The sequence below is a fragment of the Lepidochelys kempii genome, chromosome 2 (genome assembly GCF_965140265.1).
Source record: "Lepidochelys kempii isolate rLepKem1 chromosome 2, rLepKem1.hap2, whole genome shotgun sequence".
NCBI lineage: Eukaryota > Metazoa > Chordata > Testudines > Cheloniidae > Lepidochelys > Lepidochelys kempii.
Window position 1 is genome coordinate 10,799,042 of NC_133257.1, and position 14,590 is coordinate 10,813,631.

At 36.5% G+C, this 14,590-nt stretch overlaps 1 protein-coding gene across 3 annotated transcripts in view; it reads left to right on the top strand.

Annotated features, from left to right (window-relative positions):
• Positions 1 to 14,590, top strand: part of TRAPPC9 (trafficking protein particle complex subunit 9) — an 829,667-nt gene that overhangs the window by 477,587 nt on the left and 337,490 nt on the right. For all 3 annotated transcript variants that reach the window (XM_073330054.1, XM_073330052.1, XM_073330055.1), the window contains exon 21: positions 202 to 292. In XM_073330054.1, the coding sequence (XP_073186155.1) occupies positions 202 to 292 (91 nt within the window). The remainder of the gene's footprint in view (positions 1 to 201; positions 293 to 14,590) is intronic.

Sequence of the window (14,590 nt, forward strand, 5' to 3'; positions counted from 1 at the left end):
GCACTTAATGTTTCCACTCTGAAGATATAAACTACTATAATTAATTGTCCATTATCCAACTTCACAGATTAATAAGTAGATATGAAGTTTTGAATCTTTAATAAATCCTTAAGGTACAGTTTTGGTTTTCAGTAATCATAAATGTTTGTGCTACAGGCTCCCTTTCTCTCTGGATCAAAGTTTTCCTTAACTCTCATTTACCCTTCTTTGAAGCGTGAAGGAGAAGCAAGTGTAGAAGGAGTTCTTAATCAACTGGTCCTAGAGCATCTACAGTTGGCTCCTCTCCAGTGGGGTGAGTAATGTCAAAAAGCATTCACGATCATTTAGGATGAGTATTGATTTCTAATCTTCTGTAATATGTATCTTACAGAGATTTATTACATAAAATCATCAAGTAATGTTTTGATAAGATGTACCATGTACAACATTGTTTACATTTTCATTTATTGATTGAAAATCTATGATGCAGAAGAGGTTAGTAGGAAAGAGTTTTTTTTCCATGAATGCTTTGCTCAGCTGGAGAAAATCTTATAATTTATATATCTATTGTCTTTAAAATGTATTAATGTTAAATATGGTGATAATAGTTTTGTGATAGAGCTAATCAGGAATTTGTTCTTGCAAACAAATGTCCTAATGTTTTGTACAGGATGCAACTGTTCTTTACTTTTTCCTTACATATTACAGTATGTGGTGTAAAATAAGTTCTGTGTTTATGACTGATCTGTGATAAACTTCTTTTCAAGTATATTTATTACTGTATTCTAGAGATTTATATTACATTAACTTTTACTGGAAGGGTGATTGTTTGGCTAGCAAGGAAGAGCATTTTCTCATAATTATGCCTTACCTGTGTGAGCAGAGTCAATTTCACATGTAACAGTTATGTAAATGTGACTCCTGTATAAGAGTGTCAGCAGTGTTCATTTAAGAGCCTGTGGTGGTTGATTTTTACAGCACTTTAGAAGGGATTTAGAAGCATTTGTCCCACTGATTTTCATTGGGGTTTGTGCTTCTAACTCCCATAGGAATATGTGAAAATCTCCCCCTGTGTTTCTGTATGATCCATCTTATTTAAAATGAAATCTTTTGGCTCTTCTCATATTCTTTCTTGCTTTCCCAATTTGGGTTTTTCTTCAACTTGCAAATTCCATTACTCCCTTTAATATAGCAAGAGTTTTGATTCATAAGAACTAAGTAGTCTTTTGCATCCCTATTTAACATGGCAACTCTGTAGGTCAGGATCAGATGTTTGGTGGAGATACATGACTTGTTCTGATTCACAATACAATTCTTTTCTGCACAATAATCTTTGACTTCTTATATGGAACCTAATGGAAGGATGACAGACTTTGTCTTGTGTCAAGGATTTGAACTGTCATCTCTGTTTCTAAGGTTTGTGATATTTCCTGCCTTATAGTCAAGTGGGTTGAAATATCTCCTGGCCTATGGCGTGATATTCTTCCTTATTAAAACAAAGGATTCTAAGGGTCCTATGGCTCCAAAGGAATATACAATATTGTGGAAAAATGGCGTGAATGTTATTACATTGCTGAGACAGTAAGATCAAAGGTAAGAAAATGAAAAGTTATGGAGCCAAGTTATGCTAGCAGAATATATGGTCTTTCCTTAAACCATACCTTGAGTTCTTGTTCATGTCTAATATTTTCCTTTTCTGCATATATTGTTAACTGTAATGACTCAATTTTTATGTACGGTGTCAAAAAGTTATGTTAATGTGGGAACTGTGAATTATTTCCCTGGCTTTGTGTTTGTGTAAAATTCCTACCAGAATGTTACATTAAAAATGTATGGTATTTATTTCCCCTTTTTACCAAAAACAAAGAAGAAGAAAGATTCCACTTGCTTTTTTTAAAATTTCTATTGAAATATACAATCATTAAATCATGCATTGAGTTGAGGTTCCACATGTTTGGGGGCCAAGTATTCCAGAGTGAAATAATTGACGTGGAAGTCACTGGGGACCCTTAGGAAGAGCCCCACCGCAATGCGTGCCACTTCTGACACAATTGGAAGTGATCTGCACAAGTTATGGATGAGGGCTGGTCTCCACTACTGGGAGATCAATGCTGCTGCAATCGATGCAGCAGGGATCGATTTAGCAGGTCTAGTGAAGATCCACTAAATTGACAGCAGAGCGCTCTCTGCTGGACCCAAGTACTCAAGCTTTCCAAGCAGAGTAAGGGAAGTCAACCGGAGAGTGTCGACACAGCGCTGTGAAGACAGTGGGGTAAGTCGACCTAAGCTATGTCGACTCCAGCTACGTTATTCGCGTAGGTGGAGTAGCGTAACTTAGGTCATATTACCCTGATAGTGAAGACAAGCCCAGAGACACAGTGTTATTGGAGGATCTGGGGAAGAAGTGTGTGTGTGTATGTACGTATGTATGTATATATAAAATATGATATCCTTGTGCCATTCATAGTTTAAATTGATAGGGAAAAGCACATAATACATGCATAGTGCTCTGTATTGCCTTGCTGATAACATGGGTGCCCCAGGAATACCTTCATGTTAAACATGAAGCTTGAAATTCAAACGGTTTTATCATCAGTGCAAAAATCTGTTGAAGTTGTGAAAAACACCATTTGTACATGCTCTGGTAACTCTTAAATGGCAGGATAGATTTTCTTCAAACTTCCTAAACAAATTAACTTCTAGCTGAGAATAATCATGAAAAGTGTCATCCCAAGAAGTAACTTGGGTGTGAGACAGGACTTTGGCTTCTTAATTGTAAGTATAATCACCTCATACACATGTAAAAATTACTATCTATACAGCAGCCCTAATTTCACTCTAAGCTTTGATTCTATAATATCCGCACATGTAGATTTAATTTATTTAAAATGAACACAAAAGGTTTACACTGTTCAATTCCTTTTCATATTGTAGCCTGATTTAGGGTGCACTAATAATATAATTTATCAATGTAATGCCTTTTTAAAATTTAATTTTAAATTTAATATTAATTAGTATGGGTTTTTGGCTCTCCAGTCTGTTTGATCAGAAGATCAGGCTCCGCAAAATTTACAAAGGACCATCGGGGGTATGACAGGAAGCTCACACTGAGACAGATATAGCCTTATAGACTTTTTATTAAAATCAATAATAGTAAGTAAATGGTAAAATACTCAGAGTTACAAAGTTACAATTGTATTACTGCTTTTCAAAAGATGCATATGATAAGTTAGTATTATATGCAACAAAGCTTTGGTTAATATACTCGCACACTTCCTTGATAACCTGGTGGTAAGAGACACGGGACCAGCCTTCCAGTTCAGGTTTCCCAGTTCTTGAGTGACAGATGCAGTGCTTCGAAAAAGTGAATGCTAAAAGCTATCAGAACTAACTTAGGGTTTACTTGACTAACTTAAACTTAAAATAAAAACCTAATAAACAAACTAAGAATAAAAACGTAGGGAAACCAAGCTTAGCCTCGTTCCCTTGAAACTTAAAGTTTAAGAAGAACAAGTATAGCTTACTAATAGTAGTAGTCATAGTAGATAGATAGAATAAAGTAAAATAAAATAGAAAGAGTGAGTGAAATGAAGTAAGATAGAATAAGTGAGAAAATGGAGCACTCTAGCGAGGTGGGTCACCTCATTTATAGGGCAAAGTGCCGGAAATCGTGACTCCTATGCCCAAATTTCATTCCTCACCCACAAAATGTTAGGGTATGCTTACCCCATAGGCTAGTATGTTTGTGCATATTGATGACAGGTATATACGCACATAAGTTTCCTTACGTTGTACCTGTTAAGTCTGTGGGTACAACATTGAAAAAACCCCTATGCCAGTCTCCATTGTCTGTTGGTCTAGATAAAAGGTCATAGACATAGGTGTGGGTACTTATCTATTTAGGTAACAAGATATAGGTCAATTTTGCTTTCTGGGTAAAAGGTCTTAATATAGATATGCTAACTTTGACTTAGCTTAACATACAGGATATGGCCTGTAGGTCTCTTGCATTATAGCCAAACTTATTTTTAATATAAATCTATAAACCTATTACAATACATCAAATACTTACATTATAAGAAAAGATATATATATGCGCAAACAAGCAGGTTAGTCCCATAGGCTACAATATGGGACAAATGGGTAGCCAGGTATTGAACATTGATGATCAGAATTTAATCAATCCCAATTCCTGACGCAACTAATGTGAATTGTGAATTTTTTTTTTAGAAGACAGAGTAATAGTGTTTGTTTTTAAATGTCTTCTTATGTGTGTCAACTGTATAGTATGGCGTAATTTATGAAGTGAAAGCAGCCAGTGATACAATTTTCTAAGGCTGAAGTAATATTTAAAAGCAGGTTTAACATTTTTAATGGGCATTTCTGATAAAAGACACATTTAACATAAGCCAATATAACAGATTTAAGTCTGTATGAAAAGGGCATCAGTCAGACTTTTAAAAGCTGTGTACTTCAGATCACTGCCGGACATTATTAGAATTTTGGTTTCAAATGAACTACATACAGTCTTCTGGAAATTAGGAATGCAAAACGTAGACCCAATTGAGCAGCTGTTAGCATTATTTTGCTTGTGTGTTTGTTTGACAGCATTTCTTTTGGGGTAACATTTTTTTCATGAGGCCATAGATTAGTGTCAGCAGTTTGAGAAGTTTTTTCTCTTAAACATTGAACTTTAAATAATCAGGAACTGGTTTTGCTTTGAGTTTTGTTATTTTGATGCTGTTATGTACAAATTGCTTACATTTTATGCTGAGATTACTTGTATAGTATGATACATCACTTATTTGTACAATGCTTGTGTGTATTGACTGAAGCTTTTGTGACAATGATTTATAGCTAATGCTGTATGGCAGTAAGTTATATTTTACTGACACTCAGGCTCTGTGCTATCTTTAGGAAAAGCTGACTGCTATAGTGAAGATTTACTGTAATTCATGTCAGCTGTAGCTCATGAAAGCTTATGCTCAAATAAATTTATTAGTCTCTAAGGTGCCACAAGTACTCATTTTCTTTTTGTGACTACAGACTGACACGGCTGCTACTCTGAAACTTGTAATTCATCTGTTTTCATTAAAATTTCCGTGAGTACTTAACAATGCAGGTGATCTTTATAGCTTTATAAAAGCTGTTTTTCTAACCTCAATATTCCTTTTAAATGACTATTTGGCATATAGTAATGTATGTTATACATTTAAAAAAATCTGATAAACATATTTTAATAGTTTGTCTTGTACATTTCAAAACTCTGTCTTGCTTTGGTAAGGTAATTTGGCAGAATACAATCAATAGCCTGTTAGATTAAATAAAATATAAAGAATCATATAATTCATTGTTAATGGTACTAAAATGTTTATCTGGGTTAGGAGTCAGGTCTGTTTTCAATGGCAGTAGGGACAGGGGAGAAAAGACCCCATTCAGTAGACTCCTTTGAAATAGATGTGGCATGAAATCCTAATATCATTAAGTGATTTGGGAAGAAATGGAAAATGGAAAGAGAGAAGCTGATCAATGTAAAAATATTTAAAATTGGAAAGCTTATAAAGAAGGAAGATGTATCAAAGGTTAATGTGAGAGTTTTTAATGTGTTGTTAAAAATCGATTTTAAGATTTAGACCATCTTTTTAGAATGGAGTTGTCTATTATTAAGTGTAGTAAATCACATGTAATTGAAAAAGGTAATCTTGCTTAACACTAGCAAGTTCAACACTTACTAAAATTTATGGCATATTTTCTTTGTACTACTGGGCATCAAACCAAATGTGGGAATAGTCTTTTTTTAAGTGCATATATGTTACCATTATCAAATCAAAGAAACATAATCTTACAAATGCCTAATAAGCAAAAAGAGATTATGCTAAGGAGAATATTAATGGAAGTTTTATGGTTGGATTTCTGAGAGACCAATTGTAATTGCTTGAATTGCAACATTTTTCTTTTCTGATGTCTCTGTATATTTCACGCTGTTAAATTATACAGAGAACAAAATTCTCTGGAGACGAAACCTTTATCAGTCTGTTAGTACTGTTCTGTGTTTTATAGTGAAATTATCATAGTTACAAATGTAATGAGCTAACTGTTGATGCTTAACAATTAATGCATGATACTGTTACAATATTTTAATACATACACCATAAGTTAAAATAATCTTTTTATGTAGATCAGTGTTCCAAATCATATTTTTTATCATAAAAGCAAGGTACAGAGCTAGGACTTGTGTTCTCACTATTTTAAACTGGGAGCAAGGAACTCCTGTGTTCTGATATCAGCTCTACCTCTGACTCCTTTTGGGTGAATTGTTTAAGCCATTGATTCTCAATCATTTTTATACCAGGACCCTGTGATACAAGAGAAGAAGTTTTGAAATCCCCTTTATAAGTTTTGGGGCTTTTCTCCCATAAAGGAAAAAGGGTGTTCACAACCGATCCCATTCCTGGGATTGCAGCCCTCTGGTTGAGATACCATATTTATATGTACCTCGGGTTCCACACATGTAAAATGGAGATGATGATGATAAACTTCAGAAGCCTGGTGAGAATGAGTTAATTAAACTTACATAGTGTTTTGGAGTTGTAACAAGCTATAAAAGTTCTAAAAAAGATTTCTGATAAATAGGACTGTCAAGCGATTAAAAAAATTAATCGCAATTAATCGTGATCATGTTTGTCTTAGCAATTGGCTGAACAAGAAGTAGGACTGAGTGGACTTGTAGGCTCTAAAGTTATACATTGTTTTGTTTTTGAGTGCAGTTATGTAACCAAAATCTAAATTTGTAAGTTTCACTTTCATGATAAAGAGATTGCACTACAGTACTTGCATGAGGTGATTAGAAAAATACTATTTCTTTTGTTTATCACTTTTACAGTGCAAATATTTGGAATAAAAAAATAATAATATAAAGTGAGCCCTGTATAGTTTGTATTCTGGGTTGTAATTGAAATCAATATATTGAAAATGTAAAAAAAATCCAAAATATTTAATAAATTTCAATTGGTATTTAGCACTGCAATTAAAACTGTGATTAATCATGATTAATTTTTTTGAGTTAATCGCGTGAGTTAATTGCGATTAATCGACAGCTCCACTTATAAAGCAAACCTTTGGCTTCCTTCAAAGCCCTTGAGACACTGAGTGAACAACTCAAATTGAATAATAATTATACACAGTATAAAGCAAAATAAACTCGAAAGGCCAAGCATGCTGGACTTGTGTAAGAATTGCACGTTAATCCTGCTTCACCTGGGTACAGTCCACAGCTAGCTTTTCATTAAGGGGAATTGTTTTTATATATGGGTGTCACTCTCTGAAGTTCTGAGTACATCAACTTCAGTGAAAGTGGATAGGAGTTGAAGGTGCTCCTCACCTTGCAGGATTGGACATGGTGTGATTACAAAAGCTTTCTCTCTGGGCTTGAAATATAACTAAGTTTCTGTTTTGAGGGTTCATTTAATGTGATTTTTGGAATTAATTTTAGCAAATTTTGAGGTTGATGTAATTTCCAGAAATCCTGGGTATTGGGTGGGTGGCGGTTGCAGCTTTCTCTTTGTATATACTGTAATGAGTAGTGTATATTACATACATTGCTCGATACAGTAATATGTTCTGTAATGAGTAATCCCTTTATAATGTTTCAAACAGTACTATATGAAAGAGCATTAGGGAACTTTTAGTGGGCACCAGAAGAGTAAACAAAGACCAATTAATGTGCAACATGCTCGTGCACTTTAGAAATCACACACCCAAAGTGCACACTGCTGCTCTATGTAGACAAGCCCTAGATACTAGTAGCAGCTTCCAGAGTTTTTCTGGTGTTTATTGGATAAACATAGATTTCAACTTGTTGTTGTTGTTGTTATAATATCAGGGAGGGGGGCGATGGGAGAGAGGGAAGTTTATTGGTTAAAACCAAAAATCAGAAATCCTAAATATAAATGTGGAAATTCTAGTGTTAGACTTTCCTCAACTCTAACAAAATGCCATATCTATTTTAGGTGAGTTCCTCAGTAAATCTTTAATTAGCTTGTATATTTTCCATGGGATGCCTGAAAATGATGCCAGAGTAGTATGAACTCTCTCCCCGCACACTGTACATGTACTTCAAGACAGTTTAAATTAAACACTGATATCTCAAAGCATTGTACGGTACAGTACATTGCATTTGCCACAGTGAGAGTTAAGAAAAAAAATAGAATTGCTTATATAGAAGATACAGCATTGAAGAGTCTCCAGCTCACAATTAGGAAAAGTAGTGCTAAATAGCTGTATTCTTGATTGCCAGTTTATAAGTACAGAATACTAAAACTTTTACAGAGAAATCAAAATAAACCAGCTGTCCACTTGCCTCATGCAGGTTTATTATATTGAGAGGAGACTGAAAATTGAAGGCTAAATTTAAATTGCTCATAATGGGTAAATGGCATAAATATAAGAGGTGGATTTAACAGCTTCTCAAACAGCTTAATAAGCACATCAGCCATTTTAGGGCAGCTATCCTCTGGGTTGTATCCTCAAAATACCTTGGACAATATTTAGCAATATGTTGTTGCATTTTAAATGAGACAACTGCTATTGCAGGGGCCGTGACCAAAGGTCTTTCCTCTCATGGAGCTTAAAAACAATGAATGAAACCGTTCATTTTATTTTGTAGCTAATCGTAATTAAGTCTTTCAGCAATACATTTGATTAATTCTGATGGAGTACAGCAGTGTCAATTCCTAGTACCCTAGTACACATGCTATGAATGTTGGATTTTGCTCCTTCATAAGTCCAAGAATTTTTTTTTGATTACTTCTATTTTAGAATTAAAACAGCATTGGTGATATGGTCAGTAGAAAAGGAAATCTAGAATATCATTGAGAGAAATTCAAGAACAACTCATCTACACAGAAAAAGATCAATGTCTGATGGAAAGATTAAGAGGCTGCAGTTGGGAAACAACCTTGATTTTGTATGAATTCTGTGGCATATCCTGAGCTTGCTACCCTGCCCCCCCCCCACCTCCTCCTTTTAACAATCTACATGAGATGCAAGAAAAGTGGAAAAAGCTTTTAAGTATCCTAACAGCCTGAGAGGTGATGGGATAGTCTGGCAACAGCAAACAAGCAAGAAGCAGGGTGTTTTAGCTCCTGAGAAGTATCAAGAGACTAGGATAGTGCACCGAGAAAGGAACTAACTTGACAAAACTAAGACATTTGGCACATTTTAAAAATGTTTCTCAGGTGTCAACAAATGCCTCTGTAGGACATAGTTTGGATCTGCTGATTGTTCTAATTCTTATTGAAGTTTTACTTCCTAATGTTTTTATGATGAAGAGCAAATGATGAATTTGAATTTCAGCTAATATTTGTTCCATATTAACTCAATTAAATAAATCAACTTTTTAAAATAAATGTCATGCAAAATCTTAGGCTTAGAATTTACTAATGTCAGTTTACTTATTTAATAAAATATTGCGTAGAACAAGGTAATTCATATGAGAGAAATGAGCGGCATTGTAGGGAGGAAAGAAAGGTGAACAATTAAATGACTAAAGTAGAAATGCTAAACATTTTTTATGAATTGTTAAGGGTTCATACAATAGAGTTCTGAACTGGATATACTAGTTTTATAGAACAAATGTGATGATAGGAATAACCAGGAAAATGGATTGGAGTTTAAAATATTATATCAACACAAACTTTATTGAGAGGATCTGAATTGGAATCCTCCCTATGCTTTCAGGTGTCGCTTAGCTCATTCACAAGGCTCTGCTCTTCCTGTTTGTCATGTGGTTTGCTGGAATAGCTGCCGCCTTGTGTTTCTATAACTTAAAATTTTTATAAGGATAGGCTGTTGACTTATCTTTCAACCCCCAATCTGGAGGGCCCGTGGGTTGCTTTTCACTTGGATCTCTTCAACTTGGGTGGCTCTATCAGGCATTAAAACTCCTGCTGGTATAGTTCTCAGCATCATTGGAACATGCAAGCCTTCCCACCATGTCAAGGTGCAGCCACTATAGAAAGTTTATCGAGAGGATGAGAAAAATAAAAGTTGGTTTTTGTGGCGCAGTTTGTGATGGATAATACTGAGTATGTAGAGAAAAGTGATATGAATATTTTGGCTGACACAGCGGAGGCTGTGTGGATAGAAATTAAGAACAATAAAACTGGGTATATGATTCCTGGAAGATACTTAGCTCATGGGCAGCTTGGAAAAGTAGATCAGAAAATGTATTTATAGATATGAGAGTCCAGTCAGAAACTTTGATTACAGGAGATTTTAATTACTTAGCAATTAGATGGAACATACTAATAGCTATGCAAAAATTCAGAAGTGAACAATATTCATAACTGTACTGCAGGAATGCTTTGAATAGCCTATACCAACATGATATTTTGAGTCAATTTTAGGCAGTGAACCAAAGTGAGATCCTCTGTTCTGGACTGAAATTGATGAGCTTTTCCTCTCACACCCCCATTTCGAAGTGTTGTTTTTCTCTAGGGGTGGTTTTGGTTTTTTTTTTTGTACTGACTTGTGCTCTTGGGCATGATCTTACATCCATTGAAGTCAAGGCAAATCTTTCCCTTAACTTCACTAGGCTTTTCATTATGTTGTTGCTGCAGTACTACAAATGATGATTCCTTGTTCAGGCTGAGTTGTCCTTTGCATGTATATCCTTCCAAAATTACAAATATATGGAAACGGGGGTGGAGGGGGGAATAAGGCTGCAGTGGCCAGGTTTTTTTAGTTATTTGGTGGAAGGAACTACTTTCACACCTTTCTGTTTAGTTTTTTGGCTGTGTTCCACTTTACAATTTGAACTGGCAATAATTATAATGTTCCTACTTGGGGAGATTGGGCAACCCAGACCCATACCCAAATGCAGTTTGAAAGTTTTAGACTTTTATCAGTTTATATTGAGATTGTTTCCTTTCTTTTACACAGGTCAAACTTTTTTAATAGGTATCACAAATAATCCACTTTACTCTGTCAAATGCTTTTCCGGCAGCTAATGACAGAAGAGTAAATAATGGCTCAGGCTAATTTTCTAGTTCCTTAATTTGGGTAGTAATCTCTGAAAATGATAAACTTTTGAGTAATATTTGTAGGATATAATTAAGTTTTTTCAAACTGAGGACAAAGCATCTTGGAGTTTCTTGGGTTGGTTATTGTGACAGGGAAGATAGTGACACTGAGCCAAAATTTAGCTAGGACACAGAAGTCATATCACCTGTTAATTTGATGGGAATTGTGCCTTTCAAATTGGGCATGGTCCATGATCACCACAAATTCTTTGGAAATCAGACAGTTCTTGACAAAGATTCTTAGGGTGAGTTGGTTCAATTTTAAACTTTAGGCATCTGCTTTCCATAGAATTCTGCTGCCTTGAGAAAAATAACAGAAACATGCAACTGGTTTAAAAACAAGAAATCCATCTGGATCTGTCTTGTGATAACTAAATTAATGGTACCCCAACATTGGAAGCCTGAAAAACTATCAAAAATAAGAAACTGAAACATAACAGAAGCAGCCTTTGTATGAGTAATTCAATGTACACATTCATAACATCAAATATACGTATACAAGTATTTGCTAACCATTATATAGGAACACTGACAGCTAATTATGTATTTTTCTGTTCAGTGTTTTCTGTCTTTTCTTCTAGTTGTTGGTTCCTTTCCCTGTTTCTTTATCTCTGCCTTTTTAAATCCTTTGATAAAACTGGAATGTAGCAAAATATTTTCTGTAAGTTTTGTTTTATTATTGCCTCCTATTCAGACTGTCTTGTTTTTCTTGAACTATCAATAAAATAAATATATTTTTATTTAAAATAAATATATTTTTAAAGGAAAAATGTAACTGTTTGTGGGGTATAGGAACATTAAAACAGTTTAAACTTTTGGTTTTATTTTACAAGGGAACCAACCAAACAAATAAGCTTGAGCTGAAATTTTGTGTTTTCACCCACATCAAATATTTATTGCTGGGTTGTAAACTCTGAATTCTTTTTAGCAGCTCTCTTATATATCAAATTGTCAGGTTGGCCATAACATATACGTGTACCTAGAGAAACACCCTGTGATGTTGCAGGAAGAGGAAGAAGATTTTTGTAGCATCCTCAGATAATAAGAGTAGCAGAGTGACACAAGTGTGTGTCGGTCACCCCATTGGCCCAGTGGGGAGTTTGTACGTCCTGTCACACCACTGGTGGGGCTCTCTGTTGAATCAGGCAATTTCGATTAAGGGGAATCAGGGCTCCTGGCAGGGCACGGTAAACATTTCTTCTATGCCTCCTGAGCCTCCTGGCAGGGACAAACAATCACAAATGGGCTTTGACCCTCTATAATGTAAAGTCAACAAACAGCCAGCAGCCTCTGGGGCAGACAGAGCCAATGTTCAGTCTCTACTCTCCTAAGCCGACTGGCTAGGGTAAACAATAGCAGTTAGGGGGCACTGACCCTCTGGGCAGGGCAAAGCAAGCAGTCAGTCTGTAGCCCCTGGGCAGGGGAAAAGCAAAGCAAAGCAGTTTGTGGCCCCTGAGCCACCTGGCTCGGGTAGGCAATCACAGTTAGGGGGCTCTGACTCTTAAAGCAGGGCGGAGCAAACAAGCAGTCTACTGCCCCTGGGCAGGGCAGGGCAAACAATCTGCCTATGGCTGTAGCCCCAATAATCACACCTAGTGGCAAAAGTGCAGGGGTGGGGTGGGGCATGGGAACCTGGGCCCACCCTACTCCACCGGGTTCTGACCCAGGGCTCCTATGAAGCCGTGAAATTCTCAGTTTCAATGGTTCAAGCATTAGCTTCTGATACATTCCCTGGATCACTTCCTACCGCAAGACTCATCTTGGGCATCTTCTCGGCTGGCAGTGTTTTAGCATCCCAGTCAGTCTCTGGGATCGGCTCGTTGTCCACAGCATAGTCCAGGTCCATGGTTCCCATCACTTGGAGAGTGGCAGGAGCTTGTAGCACACATCCATCCTTCTTGCCAGCCAGCCCTGATTGAACGGGGCTGCTTCCTTTTATTTGTTCCTTCCACCTGCAGCAGGAACGATGCAGCGTGGTCTCCTGGGCCCACAGTGATTGGCCAGGCACCATTGGCCCAGGGCAGGATTGGCATACCCTGTAACACAGAGCAAATGTATTTTATAATGTGGCTTTGTAAAGCAGAAGTGTTATCAGTAGACGATGTGTTAGACTCTTTTTGTAAAGTTCTCATGAAGGTAAGTATTACAGTATCAGGATCAAGTCCAGACTTACGAGACGTAATAAAGGAAGACAGTTATTGAAAATGATTGCAATTATACAGTGAAAGCAAGAAAGCTTTCCAAATTAGGGTGGTGCACTTTTTTAAATTTTATTTTACACTTCTGTAAAACATTATGATGATTGCTTTCTTAGTTACTCAGATGAACTCTCTGCATCATTATTTGCTTTTGAAAACTCCATAATTTGGAATGATTGAGCAAAAATTAGTTCCATGAAGAAACAATACAGTAAAATGTTGTTTTGCACAGCATCTTGTATGCATATTCAGAAGCTGCAGGTAAGGGCTGTTGTGTACCAACTACTTCAGGCAGCTGACTGACATTCCTGAGTCTAGATATGAACTCAGTCTTACTTCTGTCTGTAATACGAAAATTTTGTGATTTTTAAATGTGCTTAATGTGCCTGTTACAAATATTTAAAACCTGTTTGCCATCATGTCACAGTTGCAGGGCTAGCTGCACCTTTGTCCTCTTCCAGGTCTCTCTGAGTTCACCCCCTGAGGTGTCAAGACTTATGTTTTTATCTCGTCTGGGGTGGAATTCTGCAATTCTCCCTCTCTTAGACTAGGTCATTGGCTACAGCACCTTGTGTATAAAGTGTGCTTACTCAGTAAGTCTGACTGGGTTTGGCATTTGCGGTTCTTCCTTTTCGGGGACCCTGACCAGTGGTGTTACAGTGACTGGACAGCTTTCAAAGCAAAATACTGTTTAATTTTAACAGTAGAAACAAAGCACTTGGAGAAAAAGGATTTTAAAACAACAATCTACACACATGTCTACCTTATCTAAAGCCCTACCATTCTGTGATGGTAGCCTAGGCAGACATAGCATCTTCAGACATCCTGCTGAGTGCCTGTGTCAGTCTGTTTTCCACAAACAAACTTAAACAACTACCCCTTCTCTTCAGAGAGAGTCCTTTTTAAAAACTGTTAGAGTGCTTTTGACCTCTGGTTCCCATGCCTTCTCCAGTCCAGGCATTGTCTTGTAACAACTTTCAAATGTTTCCCGAGGTGAGGGCTGGCTTATCTTGGACCATTCTTTCCCCTTCCTGACTGTTTTTCCCTTTAATAGCCTGCTATTAAACTAAGCAATGTATTCATACAGTAAACATCTGAATAACCAGGTCAGCATACAGTATTCATAAACTATTACAGAGCAGCTCCACATCTGTCACACGCTCATTAAAGAATAGTGTTGGAATCCTCCCAGTGGGTATTCTCTTGGACAGTTCTGCTTAGATGGGGTTTTGGGGTAGTATGGATGGGCTTAACTGTGTTTAAACTACATTTGGAAACTGTTTTGATTTATGCTTAGCGTGGATGGGGTTTTTCGCTGCAGAGATCTATTAT